This window comes from Crinia signifera, chromosome 8, assembly GCF_055691185.1.
Source record: "Crinia signifera chromosome 8, ASM5569118v1, whole genome shotgun sequence".
NCBI lineage: Eukaryota > Metazoa > Chordata > Amphibia > Anura > Myobatrachidae > Crinia > Crinia signifera.
Window position 1 is genome coordinate 51394133 of NC_139224.1, and position 20067 is coordinate 51414199.

Genomic DNA, 20067 nt, shown 5'->3' on the forward strand with positions numbered 1-20067 from the left:
CACATGTTACATCAGCCCCACCTGCAGCGCACATGGTTTTATCCATTAGAAAGTGATTGTGCTTTTCCGAGTGAATCAGAATAACCCCCTTAGACTTGTGTGAGTTATTTTTTTTCTGTGCTGTGTAAATACTGTCTGCATTATTTTTACACTGCAATCCTCGCGGGGCTCGATGCGCTCGCCACATTATATAAATCCAACTCCACGCCGACGTGGATAGTGGGGGTATAAAAAGGTTGGAGGACGTGTTCCGCCACCCCTCGCGGGGCTTGCTGCACTCGCCACGCTTCGGGGTGGCGTTGATAGTGGAGGTATATGGACTGTTAGCTCCTATTGGCTCGCGGTCTAGCATAGAAGAGCAACTGACAGGACGGGCTAAGTTGAGTGGTGCAGGGCGGCATTAGAGAGTCGGCACACCCGATCTCAGCGACCTGTACCTCTGGGCGCACCCGCACGGAGGGACCACTTTTGGCATTGCCTGGTGCAGCATAAGGTGCGGCAGCACAAAGGCAGCAAGGGGACATGGGAGTCGGCCACACCACCAGCAGGACATACCTGGCCCTGACGAACCAGGAGAAGTGGGCAGTGACCACGGTTCGGTCCAATCCCACTTGGCAACGAGCATGAAGCCCACTTGGCATCGAGCTTGAAGCCCCTAGCATCAAGCAAGAACCCCCTAGCAATCCGCATGTAGGAAAGTTGCACTCATGTCACAAATATGTAATGGGCATTACGTTGTTATATAGTATGTACTGGGCATCATGATGTGTGGCACAATGGGCGTTATGGACTTATGTGTAATTGGCATTATGGCGTGTGGCTTTATGTGTAATGGGTATTATGGAGTTTGCTAAAATGTGTAATGGGCATTATGGTGTGTGGTATAATGTGTAATAGCACGCCCCTTTTTGTGATGCAACGCCCCCTTTTCATGAGACCATGCCCCCTTTCGCCACGTGGCTTAGCCGTGCAATAGTCACACATACTAAGTGATTGTGTCTGGGACCACCCATTACCATATTTCTAGAGTCGCCTATGGGGGTGAGATGTGGCTGTCAGAGCTGAGCTGAGCTGACAGCCGCTCTGATCCGAGGAGCTAGTTGTGTGGCGGCGGCAGACACGGCTGAAACAGCTGACACGCTGCTAAACTAAGAGCAGCGTGTCCGTATACTCCTGTCCCCCATCCCCCGCTGACAGGACACACACCTCCTCTGATAAGGGTGGCTATCAGCTGCTCCAGCCAGGGATTAAACTACTGGCGGGCCCTGTCTCCCCCACTCAGGAGGCCCTGCACCCTCTCCCCCCTACCAGGAGGCCCTGCACCCTCTGCCCCTACCAGGAGGCCCTGCACCCTCTGCCCCTACCAGAAGGCCCTGCACCCTCAGCCCCTACCAGGAGGCACTGCACCCTCAGCCCCTACCAGGTGGCACTGCACCCTCTGCCCCCTACCAGGAGGCCCTGCAACCTCCGTGACCTACCAGGAGGCCCTGCACCTTCTCCCCCCTACCAGGAGGCTCTGCACCCTTCCTCAGCATGGATGAAGAAGAGGAGGTAGGCCACTCCTGTTACCACCCATGGATGACTAGGTGTGTCCAGCCAGGTGGCACTGGATTATCACTGACACCCTGGAGCCTGCAGCACACTGCACAGATATGTGAGTGCACCTGTACCCACTAGTGTTACTCCATGTGCCCCTCATCCCAATACGTGACCCCCTCTACCCTCTCATTCCCAGTATGTGATCTCCTGTACCCCTTTTCCCTGTGTGTGAGACCTAGTAGCACCCTACCTCTGTGTATGTGTGATGCCCTCTACCCCTCTCATCCACAATGTGTGACCCCTCCTGTCCCCACTATCCATGTGTATATGTGAGACTTAGTGATGCATGCACAGTGTATCAGACTTCCCCTTGTGCAGCTCCCATACACCCGTTTTTATTGTAATGTTATTGTTAGCTATTGTTAGCTTTTGTTGGTGAAATAGGATTGGCAGATCATTAAGCGTTCCTGCATCAGCCTCTCAGTATGGTGTTTGGCATAATGCGTAATGGACATTATGGTGTGTGGCTTAACGTGTAATGGGCATGACTGTGTACATTTTTGGCATGCCTACGCCGCGTAATGTCCCTCTTTGTGCAGCATTCTGTTCTTTTTGGCTTAATCGATATGGCATTATGTGAATTTTAGCTCATTCTGTTTGGCATCATGTGTACACGGCAAGTATAATGGGTCTACTATTTTGATGCATAAAGTGTAGTGGTATATGGTGTGGTACACTACACTCAAGGACACGCCCATTTTGAATGGCTACACACCCTTTTCCCGAGCCCATGCGCCTTCGGAGTGCACACAACGACATCATGGTCATGGTTTTTCTTCACTTTTGACGCCAAGGTAGGCCTGTGTACTTTAAATGCCAGGGCCTATTTTTAATCCATTCCTGCCCTCTCTCTGCCCTCTCTCTGCTCTCCTCGCTTCACTCTTTGAGCGTCCACACTGGCATCCCTCCCACTCTCATCCCCTATTATGGTGCCCCCCCTGTAATTTCTCCTGGATCCGCCCCCAGGTGGAGCTGGGGGCAAACCACGCCCACTGGTCAGGCCCCCTTCCTCCTGCAGTCCATGTTATAACTGCCTGGCTGCCCTCGTCCAGAATGTCGGTAACCATACATCTAGTCATTTTCATTAGTGCATATACATCTATGCTTGGTGCATCCGTAACAGGAATATATACGCTTACATCCAACTTTGCATAGCCTGCAATTGTGCTGAGTTGCCCTCACTGAATTGTGGGCCTACTTTAGCTGCCACCCGCCCATAGCATCGTTGCAGTGTTCTGTCACTGGAGCAGAAATCGCAGAATAGTGATTTTCAGAGATCTTCGGAGAGCACTGAATTAGCCCCTATGTTAGATGCCTGGATACAACACACTTAGGTCTAATCAGTCGCAAGTGTGGAGCAGCTCAAAATGTGCACAACTCATACAAAACATGCCCTGCACACAGGCGTCTGTTACTCTACATCAGCAGCAGACAGAGGTGATTGCTAGATGAACAAGAGGGATGGACAGTCCAGGATGTCATTCTAATGCATACAGCAGTGAAGAGGTTTAATGTTCAGTGAGAAATCCAATGACAAATTCACGGAAGGACCAGGATAGTGTTGCTGCTGACTGCTTGTTGTGGATGCGAGAAATATGATCCAATGACAGATGTGACTCAGGAAAGGGATGAGATAGGTATCTGAGCACAGCACACCTGTGGTGGCAACCGTCCCACGGGGGAGGGTGGGGTTAAAAACAGTAGTAAAGGAACAAAAGGGACAACAGAAATGAACTAGATTTGGTTTAATGAGTAAAAGATAATTAGTGAACAGACAAGCAGAGGAGACATGAGTGGAATGGATTGTGCAACGATGACAATGCTGAAACTATACAGGACACAGAGTATGTGAAAATCGGAGGCGACAGGTTTTATCTTACTATTATTTGCCTTTACTCTGCCTGCATTAGGATCTGTAACATTTCATCCGGTCAGGGGATACACCAGAATCAGAGACTGAGATCAGAGGATGATGCAAGGACCTCAGCCGGAGGAAGCCACACAGCGGACTGCTCCTGATGCGGGGAAGTGGGTGCGTTTGAATGTTGGTGGCACAGTATTCCTCACTACAAAGCAGACCCTGTGCCAGGAGCCCAACTCCTTCCTTTGCCGGCTCTGTCAGGAGTCCCAGTTGCTGTCTGAGATGGTGAGACACACAGGCTGCATCTCTCCTTTATTACTTCCGACATACTGATAATATACTGCCAATACTGACCTTGTCATCGCTTCAGTCTGTCAGTTGTCTATACCAGGGTTCTCAAACTCGGTCCTCAGGACCCCACTCAGTTCGTGTTTTCAAGGTCACATGGCAGGTGCACCGGTGTATTCATTACTCATTGACACATTTTAAAAGATCCTCAGGTGGAGCTCATTAATTTCACTCGTGATTCTGTGAGGAGACCTGCAAAACATGCATTGCGTGGGGTCCTGAGGACCGAGTTTGAAAACCTGTGATCTATGCAATTATTTCCTCTCATGTACAATACACTTCTGCTTCATCACCCATCCATGTGCTTCATTCATTATCCATCCTCTATCTCTCCTGCATCTTGTTCTCACTCAGTGCATTTTTCTTTTCTACTTTCTTTAGGACGAGACAGGGGCATTTCTTATTGACAGGGACCCATCTTACTTTGGTGCAATATTGCGGTACTTGCGGTATGGCAAATTGGTAATAGACAAGAATGTTTCCATTGAAGGTAAACTCCACAATGTCTCATTAACCATTCCCTGCCGTGTGCTGTATATGTGTTTGTGACATAGGGCCTTATTCTAGTTCACTCTTTCTGACAAAATCCTTCTTAGATGGACAAAACCATGTGCACTGCAGGGGGGCAGATGTTACTTGTGCAGAGAGAATTAGATTTGGGTGGGGTTTTACTTCAAAGTAAGCTCTTTATTGCAGTGTACAAATAAAGCAGTCAGTATTTACCCTGCACAGAATCAAAATAATTCACCCAAATCTAATTCTCTCTGCACATTTTACATCTGCCCCCCCCTGCAGTGCACATGGTTTTGTCCATCTTAGAAGGATTTTGTCAGAAAGAATGAACTAGAATAAGGCCCATAGTAATAGCCACCTAGCTACTAGAATGTGGTTGGTACTGTGGTGATTGCTCTGTTTATTCATTATCCTCTTTATTGTATAGAAAACTTGTTTCATAAAGTGAGATGGGCTTACTCTACACCAGTGATGGGGAACCTGCGACAGTTTTGCTATTTGGACTTGCTATGACTGCTGCAGGGCATGCTGGGATGAGTAGTTCAACAACAGCTGGAGGGCTGAAGGTTCCCAATCCCTGCTCTATGCACTCACTAATGAATAATACAATAACAGCAATAGGGTTCAAATCTGCCACACAGTGGCATACCTCCCAACTTCCCATTTTTCGCGGGACCGCCACAGTTTTTTGGGACGGGCCCATCCACGGCCGGAATTGTCCTGCAGTGCAGAGGGTTGAAACCAGGGGCGTGGCCAGACAGCACCCTCATTTGCCTATACCACGCCCCATTTATATAGACCACACCCCCTTTGCTGTGCGGCTATGCCGCAAGAGTGTCCCTCGTGGGTTCAGAAGTTGGAAGGTGGCAGTGGCAGTCTGGCAGTTACAGTGGCTTCCCAATGGAAGTGCTCCCTGCTAGTCACATGCTGGGCAAGCAGTGTCAGGTGGAAGTGTTTTCACCCTGGACTGTCAGGCTGGACTGCTTTAACAAAAAGCTTTTTCCAAGGGTTTACCACTCCTCTGCCATTATACCAAGGCGTTGGGATCTGGGGCGGGCACCACCAACTCTGCCTATCACAAAATTAAGGACGGCTATGAGGAAATCATCCTTGTAGTACTTACAGGTGGCGCCTGTGGAACTTCTAAGACTACACCTTTGCACTTTCATTTTTGGGTGTCTGGAAAGCGGGTATTGGTGGCAGTGTGGGTGGGGTTTTTTTTTTTTTGGGGGGGGGGGGGGGTGGGGGGGGGGTCAGTATATTGATAGTTTGCTTGTGGTGTTGGGAAGCCTTACACCAGCCCCACAGCAGCCCAATCTGGCCTCAGGAACCTCATAGGCCAAAGCAATCCTTAGAAGCCTGCCTGTTGGTTTGTGCATATGCGCACATTGGCAGCCCGACAGACCTCACTGCAAATAGAAGTAGGAGCCTCCGCATTACAAGAACCATTTTTACTGTATTAAAACATCAGATTTCATATGTTAAATGGGGCCCAATAAGTGCCCAGTATTCTGTTAATTAAGGATTAAAAAATTAGTAAAACTTTATCAAATGGTATTGTCATCATTTTAGAATTAAGAGTTTACACAGTACTCCATATAAAAGTTCATGGTGTAGTGTTCATTCTAGCACCCACCATCTTCGAAAACCCACGCAGTTCCTCTTCCCTGCCTGGGGTGTCACTGTCTGCTGTGGTGTTTCTAGCACAGGTCTGGATTGCTTATCAGTGCTGACGTATAGATCACACTAGAAGCACTACAACAGACAGCGACACCCCAGGCAGGGAGGAGGAACTGCATTGTTTTTTTAAAGATGGCAGATGCTAGAATGAACACTATGGTGTATTCCATCCCTTCCTACCTCCTCCATTTTGTGTGACATACTGTAGCTTTTCCCATGCTGTTACTATGAGTTAGGGGACACTGACAGGAACACTACTTAATGTGATTCACCTGTCATATCTAACAGTAGTTATCCTACAGGAGAACCCAGCAGTGTGCTGACTTTGGATGGGGTGAAGATGGTTTAAACCCCCCAATAGTTAAAGTTTCCTTAAAATTGTATACATACTAAAGGTGCCAAGTCAGTTCCTACTGGTAGCTAGCAAATCTCTAAAGTAATCTACATGACCTCTATCTAGCTGACCGTGTACAGCAAGCAGTTTGGAAAACATATTACCATTACCTATACTAACTCCATGTGTCACAGTGGATCTGCATACTACAATGTATATAGACCACTAAAAACTCTTACAGGCATTGACAACCTGTGGCTCTCCAGGTATGGTGTTACTACAAGATTCAACATACCCTGCCAGATCACCTATAAAATGTTTGGCAAAGCATGCTGGGGTTTGTAGTTTCACCAGGCCTGATGTAACGTAAGATAGAGTGCTGGCCACTAGGGCAGAAATGCGGAAGTTGCAGGCTCCCAGAGAATGTACATGGGGTCCCCTGATTATGATCAATGATCGCACCTTTTGCGCTCCCTGTACAGTGGCATACTAACACTTATAGTGTCAGCTTAAAAATAAATAATTAAGTTCCGATTGCTTGTATCCCTTTATTCATAATCATAAATGGTTTATGGATAATGTAGAATGCTTTTGCTATCGATGTGGGAGAACCAGATGGTTGCTCTCCATTGATGGCACAGCACAACTGTTTTCTTTTAACAAGTGACTGGACATGGAGCATAACATAGCTCTGGCCCGGCCAGTCAGCCAAAGCACAGAAATTTACCCCATGTCATAATTATTACTATTACTATTTCACCCATATTATTTGTCTAAAGGGTCAATCCTATTGTATGCGAAGGGGGCAATCTGTCATTGCTTCCCAAACTCCCACCGCTCGTGTGCTGAAATCAGCCGGACTTTGGCCAAACGTTTTTGGAGCCCTATTGGTGGGCGACCACTTTGGGAGAGTCTGGGCCACCATAAAGTGTGGCCACTGCTACGATGTTTTGCACAAACAATTGAATTGACACCTAAGTATGTCAGACAGATCTTTCTTCTTAGTTAACTATACAAAAGGTTTGAAAGCAACCTGCTTATTTACAATTGGTACTCCCTCTCTGGGCCGCTAAATACATTTTCCTTCCCTCACTTATAATATTCTTAAAACATTATTCCATTCCATCTGCTTGTGTTTGCCAATAACTCTCTGTCCCCGTTCTACCTGCTTGTGTTTGCCACTAAGTCTCTGTCCCCGTTCTACCTGTTTGTGTTTGCCAAAAACTCTCTGTCCCCATTCTACCTGCTTGTGTTTGCCAATAACTCTCTGTCCCCGTTCTACCTGCTTGTGTTTGCCAATAACTCTCTGTCCCCATTCTACCTGCTCTTCTTTGCCTATTCCATCTAATTGTGTTTGCCACTAACGCTTTGTCCCTGTTTGGCAGGAGTATTGGAAGAGGCTGAATTTTATAACATTGCATCTTTGGTCAAAATCATCCATGAGAGGATGGATGAAGCTGAGGTCAGTAAGGTAAAATAAAACTGTCACATTGCACTAATTTTGTAGTTGACTAAAGGTGCCCCGACATGGTGCAACAGGGCAGTGCGATGAGATGCGCGCTCCCGTGCACATCCCATCATACAGCATATAATGTCTGTGCAGTACGTGCTTTTAGTACTAGATTGCATTGTATCTAGTACAAAAAGCATGATGCTGTAGCACATTATGGGCGGGATGTACTAAAGGGAAAATGCGGTAAAACAGGGGTTTTACCGCATTTTCCTATGTACCAATACTCGTCCGCCCCGTCTTCCCCTGGCAGGGTATCGCCATCCAGAGGGCTTCTATCGCCACCCGCCGTCCGCGCGCCCCCCCTCCTGTCCTTCTTTGATCTCCTCCTCCCCCCAGCAGGTGTCACAGCCTGGAGGACATCCGGCTGCAGGGAGGAGGAGGAGACGGAGGGGGACACTGGCAGCCGCCGGGATGTGACGGAGACCCCCACAGACCACATCACAGGTATCGTGGGGTCTCCGTCACCGCAACCCGATGCTAGCCGCATATGTTAGTACATATGTGGCAGCATTGCGGCGGCTGTCAGGCGAAGGGCGGCGATGTATATTAATACATCCCGCCTATATGCTTTTGTACTAGTTGCTATCTAGTACCAAAAGCACGGAGTTCATCGCATTATGTATGGGCACCTTGAGAACTGCCAAGATTTAGTGTCACACTTATACTCTATCAATGGGGGTTATTCAGTCCTGATCGCATGGCTGTGAATGTGGAGGCAGGGTGATTATCGATAGACGCATGCGTAAGGATTGTAGAGCACATGCGCAAAGCCAATCTGCGATAAAATCCTGCCAATTTTTGAAGGTTTGAGGGTGGTAATCGCTTGTTTTCTGGGAGTGTCAGGGAAAATGCAGGTGTGCCCAGGCATTTAAAAGAAAGGCGTCTGACATCAACTCTGGCCTCTATCAGCCTGCTTCCATCACAGCCTCCAAGTAAGTCCTGAGCTACACGGGGCGGGATTTCACTATGGCAGCGTGGCATATATCTGATCGCAGGGCTATGCAATTTGGCAGAGCAGGGGTCTGGGGCCAAATGTTACAAGGTGTGGGAATCCGAAAGTGAGAGATTTTGGGAGAGTTTTCCCATTTTCTTAAAGCAGCAATCATTTACACTGAAAAAAAAAAACAGGTTGATTTTACCATATAAATGATTGCTGCTTTAAAAAAAAAAAAAAAAAAAAAAAAAAAAAAGGGTAAGCTCTTTCTGATTCTCATACCCTATTACATTTGGCCCCAGGTCTGAATAACCCCCAATATTGTAAACAAATTGTTTAATTCAATGAGAAAAACATGTTCTCCGTATATATTCTCCATTCAATTTATCGGTTACTTATGTGAATAACAGAATGTTCTAGATGGTGACTGTTGAGCTCAATGCTACGGTGCCGTTGAAGCAAGAAAACATTAGCTGTGGGTTCCTGTCACATTCTGTTGTGACAATGGATACAATAAATTATATTATTAAATATTATTATTATTAAACAATTATCATTTCAAACAAACTTCATAACAATCAGCGGTACTCTTTACCTAGAACGGCGCCCATCGCGGGCATCGCAAGTACATCGCATGCCATTATAATGGCATGCGATGCGACCGATGCGATGCCCACGATTTTACATAGAAATGCATGTTAAAATGTAAATCGCGTTGGTCGCATCGCATGCGGCCAAAAAATCACATGCGATGCGACCGACGCGATTACCGCGATTTTACCTAGGGAACAATGTTAAATGGCACAATTGACCCGATTTTACATAGGGAATAATGTTAAATGGCCCACAGACCACAAATAGCCACCCTGAAGTGTGAAATGGCCCCCCCAATCGTTAACGCCACCCCACGATCAACGTCAACCCGAAGCGTGGAGAGCGGCGGCGGTACGCGTCCTCCGACCTTTTCATACCCCCACTATCCACGTTGGCGTGGAGTTGAGAATAGAAAGTGTGGCCAGTGCAGCGAGCCACCGATCCCGAAGCCGCCCCTCGCGGGCTCGCTGCGCTCGCCACGCTTCGGGTTGACGTTGATCGTGGGGTGGCATTAACAATTGGGGGGGCCATTTCACACTTCAGGGTGGCTATTTGTGGTCTGTGGGCCATTTAACATTGTTCCCTATGTAAAATCGGGTCAATTGGGCCATTTAAAATTGTTTCCTATGTAAAATCGCGGTAATCGCGTCGGTCGCATCGCATGCGATTTTTTGGTCGCATCCGATGCGATCGACGCGATTTTTTACCTTGCGATGCCTAAGATCAAAATCGTGGGCGCCATTCTAGGTAAAGAGTACCCAATCAGCTGCTCTTGAGTATAAAAATATATTATATACACTTTGTTTTATTGATTCTGTATTCTGTACTATAATATACACAATGCTTATTTGACGTTACATCATGTGAATGTGACGGATAAAGCCATGACTCTGTAATTGCTGTTATATAATCTTACCGCTAAAAGTCAGGTAACGTGTTCGAAGCTCGGTACAGCTGGGTAGAACTGAATAAATCATAGGAAGCAAATCATACAGCTCACTAAGCCATCTACAAAACATCTGCTTATATTATGAGCACAAAGACAAAAACACCCCAAACAAATCTTTTATTAATGATATAAAGACCTATATTAGCAGAACTGTACTAAACTGCTGCACAAAGCAGAAGAGATGAGTGAGAACAGTGAACAAGACCCATCTGCACTCAGGGCCTGATTCAGACCTGTGCGCTAGGCTCAGTAGCGTAACTATAAATTTTGCTCCCCCCTGCCAAAAAGTTTGTGCCCCCCCCCCCCCCCGGGTCCTCTCCAGTATGTGACGTGATGACATCACACAGTAGACTGTACACAGTAGCCAATAGCTGGCTCTGTGTACAGTCAATTGAATCAATGGGGGGGGGGGGGATTTGTTGTCTCTGCCATGGCTGCAACCGCGCTGCGGCTGACTCGCCTCTGGTGCTCAGCCAGTGGGCAGTGGCAGGCAGCAGCATGTCAGTGCGTCCAGCGGGTGCTGGCGCCCACATAGACCCCACTAAGGCTTGCTCCCCCAAGCGGCAGCTGGGGCTGCCTTACAGTAGTTACGCCCCTGGCTAGGCTGCAAGTAATTGTAGCCTAGCAACCATGTAAACACAGCCGTCTCCCAGCCAAACGCTCACATATCTCCCAGCTTTGTCTATGTCCGCAGTGGGACCCTTATGGGGGACTCAATTTTTGGGAGCGTGGACTATTTCATCGAGGTCAAGCCCCGATTTTTGCCACTGTGGGGGCATGGCTAGCGGCTCTCTGAGCTGCTGGCTATGTCCCCAGCCCCCCAGGCTGCAGAATAGACGCTGTGCACCCCACCCCCGCCATGCAAATCCACTCATAGCATGCGAGGGAATGTGTACGCTATCACATCCCCTCACACCGCCGAAAATTCATTTGATGGTCGCTCACGATCGAATGATTTTCCTGCCACTTGCTAATAAAAGTCACTGAGGGCGCTAACCTCATGTGATGTCATCCGCCTGCCTCAAGCAGCCAATGCCACGCTTGCATCTGCAGGAGAATGCCCAGTGTTTTTATGGGGACGCCCATAAAACACTTGGTGTTTCCCTGCTGCCATTCCCTGCTGGCCCCCTTCCCTCCTCATGCAAATGGCCTGGCAAGTGTGAAACTCCTCCTCTCTCTCTCCTTAGAGAGGCGGGGCCTCCTCCTCTCTAAAAAAGCCCCTGACTTGAAGTGAATGCAAAAAAAAGTCCACCTTGTGGCCATGCGATGGGAGTCAATGAAAGCAGCTGTGTTCTCCGACATACAACCACTTCAACAGAGGCCATGTTTACATTGGCAAACTTCACCTTTCACAGTGTTAGTGCAAGTGATGGTTCTCTGATGATGGAGTGTGAAGAATCGCCGGTGGTGTTACAGCATGCAGGATCGCTTGCACCACTGTGCATTCCAGCGCACGCTTGTACATTAAGGGAGTGCCGGAACTAGCAGTTGCATATTACCGCTCCTGCGACTCCATATACAAGAGCACAGCACCATCCACCACTAAATCATGTCCACAATTTTTAAGGCTACAGTGGTGTTCCATAAACTGATGTGAGTACTGTACTTCTCAGGCCTCAGGCCCAGCAACAGAGGGTTTCTGTTGGCAAATGTATTGGGCTATTAGACAATGAGGGGACTGCGCTAGATAAGAGAATACAGAATCCAGTCTAGTTTTTGGCCATTGCCAGCAGCCATGTCTGAGCTGTTGCAGTGAATACTGCAAGGTGCTGCCATAAAGAGGGAACCAGCGATCAGCTGGGGAAGGGGAGGGGTTAGGAGGAGGGAGGGATAGGCACTTAAAAGGGGGTTAGGGGTAGGCTGTGGGGCGGGGTAGGTTTAGGCAGTGGCATGCAGTGGTTAGAGTTAGGCTCTAGTGAGGATTGGATGGGTAGGGTCAGTCTGAATCATACTTGCCTACTTTTGAAAAATAGTTTCAGGGAGATTATAGTTGGTAGTAGAATTTTGCACCGCGTCCCATTGAGGGGGCGTGTCATGTTCCACCCACTGGGCAAGCCTAGTTCTATATATGGAGAGATTGTGAAAAGAGATTGTGAACGTGGCACCTAGAAGCTTGGGTGTGTACTGCTGCATCGGAGAGGAATCTTGTGAAATTACATATACAAATGTAGATGAGCCCCAGAGCAGTTAGTAAGAGATACTGTACTTGGTAAAGTGCTGGGAAATGGCGCTGATGATTCAGTGTAAATGTATCTATCTCTTATTAATTTTTCCGCAAAAAATGTAACAGTGTAATGTGGGCTAGGTGAAATGAGGGAGATTGCTAGACTAATGAGGGAGAGAGGGAGATTACTGTAATTTCAGGGAGTCTCCTGCAGAATGCAGGAGGGTAGGAAACTATGGTCTGAATCGGGTGAATGCTTAGCTTTAGGCTATGAGGAGAGTTAGTCTTAGGGGTCTGACCAACTATCGTGATTCCCTTCAGACATCCGTATGTATCACCTCCGAAATATCCAGCAGCTTTGATTCAGATAACGTTGGGGCCTACTGTATGTAACAGGCATTTATATGCCTTAAATTAAACAAAAATAAAAGATACAGTAGGACTACATACACACAATAACCAAAATGAGCATTCAGTATCAGTGGGCCTGATTCAGCTGTGTTACATGCTGAGAGGTACAGTAGCAGCGAAGCAGTCATTTTTCAAAAACTCAGGCAAAGGTTCACAAAGGTTACATTAGAAATAATATAATAGACATTTATTCAATCTTCAAAAGCTTTTATATATTCATTTCTTCTAATGTTACTGTATGTAAAAAAAAAAATATTTCTTAACCTTGAAACATTACTATGAAAGTAAGTTATTTTCTCAGTCCCAACAGAAACATGTTTATCGGGTGTTGCAATGTCAAGAGGCAGAGCTGGCTCAGATGGTCTCCACCATGTCTGACAACTGGAAATTTGAGCAGGTATAGACCATTGTTATAAGGCTCAGTATAAGATTAGGCATATGAAAATACATTAGCTTCTATCCCTACCTATATATATAAAAGGACGATTTATAGAGAGCGCTAATAAGATCCACCACCTGATAGGTTTATACGGATTTTTCAAACACAATAAAGTATATACAATTTCAAATAAAATTAAATAAATTAATCCTTTATTACATGTAACACCCCCTTCTGTACATCCAGGGGATACACATCTTCACTTGAAAATACATGATTGTGTCCATTTCTTCTTCAAGATGATGTAACAACCCAACGCGTTTCGTCTTTTAAAAAGACTTCATCTGGGTTTTTTTTACACAACGTGAAAATAATGATTCAAACAATGATGTAATAACACTCTTTTTAGAGGTCCCTCAATAATGAGTTAAAATGTTCCATTGAACACAAAACATGGCCAAAGTCTTAAGAAAGACATATCATTCGATATATCCTACAGCCAACAATTTGGACAGGGTAAATCAGATAATATTAGTAACCTGTCACATGGAGGTTTGAGTTAGATGAAGCTTTTTCTCAACCGTAAACCAGGCAAAAATAGGTCAGTACTCCAAAATAAGGGAGTAGGTGCCTGAAGACTGCAACACTAGGATTAACCTCCGGCTTGCTAATGTTACTAATCTATGTATTGAAAGGGAAATGGGGCAGGGGAATGGAGATCGCACCAGTTTAATTGTGTACTGTGTTAGAATTATTTAATAATTGTTGTGGTATTTATTAATCTGATTCCTCTAGGACTACTGACTAATGGAGTTAGTAATCTCCAATTGGTCACCAATATCCCCTTTGGTATATACCCCTGGGTTTATCTGTGACAGTCAGTGGTGCACCCCGAGTTTTGAATAGGTCATATGTGACTTGTGTTCAAGGGAGAACAGAGGGAAAAAGAGAAAACTCTGTTTGGGGGCACTCTTATGTCCTAGAGGATTGTATATACTATGACTATTATTAATAAATAACTTTTATTGGCATCTCATTAAAATTATTGACCACCTTATGCTTTGTACTTTACACATCGCGAAATATTTCCATATATATTGCAATCCACTTCTTGCTTACTCTAATTGAGAAAGATGAGAGCCCCAGGAATATATACATTGTATCTGATGAGCATACACACTGTAAAACTGTCAATACCAGACATAACTTTTCCACTCTTAAATTTCAACCACCGTGCTTTATAAAATTATAAAATTATTCAGGGACAGTGTGAAGTGGGGTCCCACTAGGTGAGGATATATTATATCCTTTTTAAATCGCTCAATGTTGTCCTATGTGTTTTTTTTTTTTTTTTTTATATCTTCGCAACTATTTTAATGAAACCAATAAAAGTCATGTTTTATTATTAAATTCTCTTTTGGTGCACCAACCAAAGACACCCTTTCTCTGTCCTGCCCAATATCTTCCATTTCTCCAGACAGCAAGGATGAGGGTAATGGCAAAGCGGATGTAGACATGTTTGTTGTTACTGTCTTCTCTTTCCAGCTGGTGAATGTGGGCTCTCCGTACAGTTACAGTAGTGAGGGACAGCCGGAGTTTCTTTGTGTGGTATCCAGGGAGCTACAGAACAAGTTGAAGATATATGTACCTGAAGCTGGCTGCACAGCACAGGTAAAGTCACAATTGTGTAAACATAGAAAGACAAGAACCACCATTGTCACGTTGTTAAGAGACTTTTTAATACATTAGGAAAACATAATAAATGCCCACCTTATCAGGCCCTCTCCAGCATAGGTTCCTGGAAGCAAACAGACTAATGCTGCTTTCCCACTGCAGAAACGGGTAAAGACCCGGTTTTCTTAAATGGGACTTTAAAATGTGCCTAGCCTGAAACCCCTTTCCCACTGCATGTTGTAAACGGTATATTACTGGTTAATTACCTTTTTTGTACCTTTCACATTGAACCCGTTTTGAAAGGTACAATAACGGCAATTCACCAGTAATATACCACGTGTCCCCTGGTACCTGTCCTGCCCCCCCCCCCCGGTACCTGGTACCCTGCTCCCCCCCTCCCCTGGTACCTGGCAGCAATCCATCCAGGCAGCGGGGCAGTGCAGTAGGCAGCAGCATGCCAGGGCTCCTAGTCAGCAGGTCTCCTACTGATGCATGAAAGCATCATGCAGGAGAATGATTCAGGAGGAGGCTGCAGCTGGTGCACAGATAGCGGGGGCACTGGGGATCCAGGCAGATCCGTGCTCAGGCGGAGAAGCGGGTCCATTAGGAGATTGTCATTTCATCGGCGGGGTCCCTGCCGCGAATGGGAAATAGCGGGCCCGGAAATTACATATGTGCATATCTAATGACCCCCCCCCTTCCGCGGCTCTGAAACGTGTAGGACTCATTTTAAACGTTTTGAAATACCGGTTATCTTTAACCGGTAAATCAACTCTGGCACTTTCCCACTGCAGCCTTAAACGTTTTGAAATGTGAAAAAAACGGCAATATACCGTTTAACAAGTGCAGTGTGAAAGGGGTTTTTAGGGGAAGATGTGTCAAATCTTTTATTTTTCATTTACAGTCTGTGGACCAGATGCACTAAGCTTCAAAAGTGATAAAATGGAGAGTGAGAAACAGCCAGCCAATCAGCTCCTACCTGCCATGTCACAGACTGTGTGTTTGAAAAATGTCATGCAGGAGCTGATTGGCTGGCTGTTTATCACTCTCCATTTTATCACTTTTGAAGCTTAGTGCTGGCCCTGTTACAGAAGCTGATTGGTTGGTACTTTGGGTGGTATCCAGTTAGCCATGGTAATTTACTGGGGGTAATTGACTAGCCAGAGGCAACTGAAGGGTTCTCAGAATGTGTCAGCCGGGCAGCCCCATCTCTGCTTGCAGCTGAATGTGTGTACCTGGGCCGTAACTGGGCCTTTGGATGTAGGCTGTGAGTTGTGTTGCGGGTGTGTAGACAGCACTGCAGGCTATGCAGAGTTGGACACACACATATATTTGTTTGCTGATGACAATAGCTACTTTAACAGGTGGATTGATGGAAGAGGGGAGGGGCCTACTGTTGATGTGATCACCTCTGGATATGGGTGAAGCTTCACATTTTTTTCCTTGCACATATGCTGCCAACCTTAGGGTCCCCTCTGAATCATCCCCAATCTGTGTAAAATGGCTATAGTTACAGTTATGTCATACAGTTCCAGGCAGTGGTGTAACAATAGCCACGCAGACCCCGCGGTCGCGGAGAGGCGCGGTGTAAGTGCTGGTGCCGGGGGTCTGCAGGGCTATTGTAACGCTGCCGCTGCTGCACAGACGTCTGTGCTGTGGCCGGGACCCGCTTTGAAAGCATCGGCAGCGCCCTACCCGGCCGCCCATGCCCCCCTGTGCCTTACCCCTCCGCTTAGCAGCAGGACCCGCAGATCTTCTCTGCGGTGCGGTCCCGGCTCCCCTCTTGGCTACTGCTGCTTTGGAAATGGAACATCATAAAATGACTGCCCCCATACAGCAGTCTGTTCTGTGAAACGGTCTGCTGTATGGGGGCGGACATTTTGTGATGGACCATTTTCAAAGCAGCAGTAGCCAAGAGGGGAACCGGGACCGCACCACAGAAAAGATCTGCGGGCGCTGCAAAATTTTCAGCGCGGGGGGCGCATAAATTATAGTTACACCACTGGTTCCAGGTTATGATGATATATGCCAAGTATTACCAAAATGAAGTTTGATATTGCAAATGCTAATAATATTATCTGATCACCAAGCATGTCATGAGTACAAAACTGTAGAAATCACATGACAGTACATCTCTCCAGCAGCTGATAGCTATTCTCTGTGGTCCTGCTAGTACAATATGATGCTTCTATAAAGACATAAAACAATGAAATTGCACCGCAGACAAAAGATTTCTAAAATATAATGTTCTTGTATATCTCCCTATGGTTATATTAGTGGAGTTGTTCCTTTTATAATATTTATATGTTCTCTTCGCTGTATTCTTGGTATCCGGTACTCATTTCAGCTCTTCCTGAAAACACAGAAGCCAGGGTTAACCCATCGTTCACACAGCATGCTGTAATAAGCTCAGGCGTCTCCTTGCTCTCATGTCCAGCACCTTTGTATGCACTCTCTATAGGAAATGGGTAAAAACCAGAACCAGACCTGACACCAGAACACTGGACCTCATACACATCAAACATTACAAAACATGTAGTGTCTGGTGCCTATGACACCTGTCACCAAAGAGACGGAGACGGAGAGGGAGAGAGTACAACCTCCCAGTGTAGTCCGGGATGTAGTAAAAACCGAAACAGCCAGGACCATACGAGGAGGCTTTCATCTCTCCCTCCACATCTCCCACATGACAGCTATCATATGCAACCCTGGACCGGACACCCACTGGACGGGATGCAGTTACAATCCCGGCGGTCGGGATCCCGGCGTTCAGAATCCTGACCGCCGAAATGCCGACACTTTCTCCCTCCGTGGGTGTCCAAGACACCCCTGGAGGGAGAATAAATTAGTGTGCCGAGCGTAGCGAGGCACCGGGCCCGCTGCGTGGCGAGCGCAGCGAGCCCGCAAGGGGGGGCGATCCACGTCCCCCCCTTGTCGGCATTTCGGCTGTCGGGATTCCGGCGTCGGGATTCTGAACGCCGGGATCCCGACCGCCGGGATTCAATACTGAATCCCACTGGACATGCACCCTACACAACAAGCTCCAGAATGGTACCAATTTATGAATGGCGCCTGTCTCCATTTATTACGGCACGCATATACAATGCAATCTGTGCAGAATATTACAACCCAATTGTAAATATGCGATCCTGTCGCAGTGATGCATCATCACGCATGGCCATCGCTGCGATGCCCATAGCTGGGTGTCGGGGAGTCTGCACATGTGCGGTTAGCGCTGCCCCCCCCCCCCCCCACCGACCCCACTACCCCGGAGGCAGTGCAGTATGTAGCCCGTACGCTACAATGGGCTAATGCCACCTCAGAACGGTGGTAGCCCAGGGGCCCGTCCTGATGCTTCCCGATGTTGATACATCAGGCAGCATCGCATCCCCATAGTAACCTATGGGGGATGTGACCGGCAGGAGGGATCGTAGCAGGGATCAGAGATTCCTGCTGCGATCCCTCCTGATACAGGTGATACTTAATATTAAATGATAAATGGGTCCCAGAATCATGTAGAATAATGAACAAACCTTAGACCTAACTACTGTACTTACTGTGCCTGTGGTGTAATTGCTTTGCAGAGCTGTGATATCACACATGATGAAGATAATGCATTGAGCTCAGTGTGCATTGTCCTCCAGGAGAGAGAAGGAGACAGCAGACAATAACTAATGTGAGTGTCCAGCAACTCTACTGTCTCATCTGCACATATTGCCCAATTAGTATTTTTGTGGCTTGCCCCCCCCCCCCCCCCTCTCTCCCTTTACTCTCTCTCTTCTTTCTTATTGCATCTAGGTCTACTCTTGTATCTCCTCGCTGTTAATAAAGTGTACATAGCTTCAGCCTCTTCCAGACAGCACTGTGACCCGTCTCTATATGTGCATTCATACCTTCTCACCCCATTTTTCATCTCCCTCTTTCTTACAGACATGATCCTCAATGGTCATTGCCTTACAGCCTCTTCCTTTGTCAGTGAATACATATAATAAAGCGTACACTTTCACACAAGTCAGTCTTATCATTTTTTTTCTATGCACTTGTAAAAACAAACTTGTAATAAATGAACAACTTACGGATTTATTAGTTTGGTTAAACATCAACCTTTGTAAATATTTATTTACTGACAAGTATCTAAAAATGTACTGACAAATAGCTTTTATGTTGTACTGAAACATTTCTACATGAAATCATACATACAATACATAAAGAAGCATACTATAGTACCTATACATTATGAATGACGGTATTTTCCAATGAGTAATGAATCATTGCGTGGTGCCAACAAGTAATGAATCATGGTACGACCCCTAAGAGTAGGCATTCATTGTAAGGTGGCTATGATTTAGGAATTGTTATATGGTGGCTACGGGACAGATATCGTGAAAGACATCCAATGTGTAAGGAATCATGGCATGATGCTAATGAGTAAGGGATCATGGCATGGTACCTGCAAGTAAGGAATCATAGTATGGTGCCTGCAAGTAAGGAATCATAGTATGGTGCCTGCAAGTAAGGAATCATAGTATGGTGCCTGCAAGTATGGAATCATAGTATGGTGCCTGCAAGTATGGAATCATAGTATGGTGCCTGCAAGTATGGAATCATAGTATGGTGCCTGCAAGTATGGAATCATAGTATGGTGCCTGCAAGTATGGAATCATAGTATGGTGCCTGCAAGTAAGGAATCATTGCATGGTACCTATAAGTAAGGAATCATTGCATGGTACCTATGAGTAAGGAATCATTGCATGGTACCTATGAGTAAGGAATCATGGTATGGTGGCTAGAAGTAAGGAATCATTGCATGGTACCTATGAGTAAGGAATCATGGTATGGTGGCTAGAAGTAAGGAATCATGGCATGGTACCTGCAAGTAAGGAATCATGGCATGGTGCGTGTAAGTAAGGAATCATGGCATGGTGCGTGTAAGTAAGGAATCATGGCATGGTGCGTGTAAGTAAGGAATCATGGCATGGTGCGTGTAAGTAAGGAATCATGGCATGGTGCGTGTAAGTAAGGAACCATGGCATGGTGCCTATGGGGTCGAAGGATTTAGCAATAAAAGTAAATGGGGCTGTATGCAAAAAGTCCAGGACAAGATCGGACCATGA

At 46.4% G+C, this 20067-nt stretch overlaps 1 protein-coding gene across 1 annotated transcript; it reads left to right on the forward strand.

Moving 5' to 3' along the window:
• The first annotated feature begins 2954 nt into the window (after positions 1-2954).
• KCTD17 (potassium channel tetramerization domain containing 17) lies at positions 2955-18962 on the forward strand. Its single transcript, XM_083156355.1, has 7 exons — positions 2955-3745; positions 4190-4298; positions 7721-7797; positions 13202-13297; positions 14825-14950; positions 18538-18629; positions 18884-18962. The coding sequence occupies exons 1-6, from the start codon at positions 3569-3571 to the stop codon at positions 18622-18624; spliced, it is 672 nt and encodes a 223-aa protein (XP_083012481.1). The 5' UTR covers positions 2955-3568; the 3' UTR covers positions 18625-18629; positions 18884-18962.
• Positions 18963-20067: the final 1105 nt, after the last annotated feature.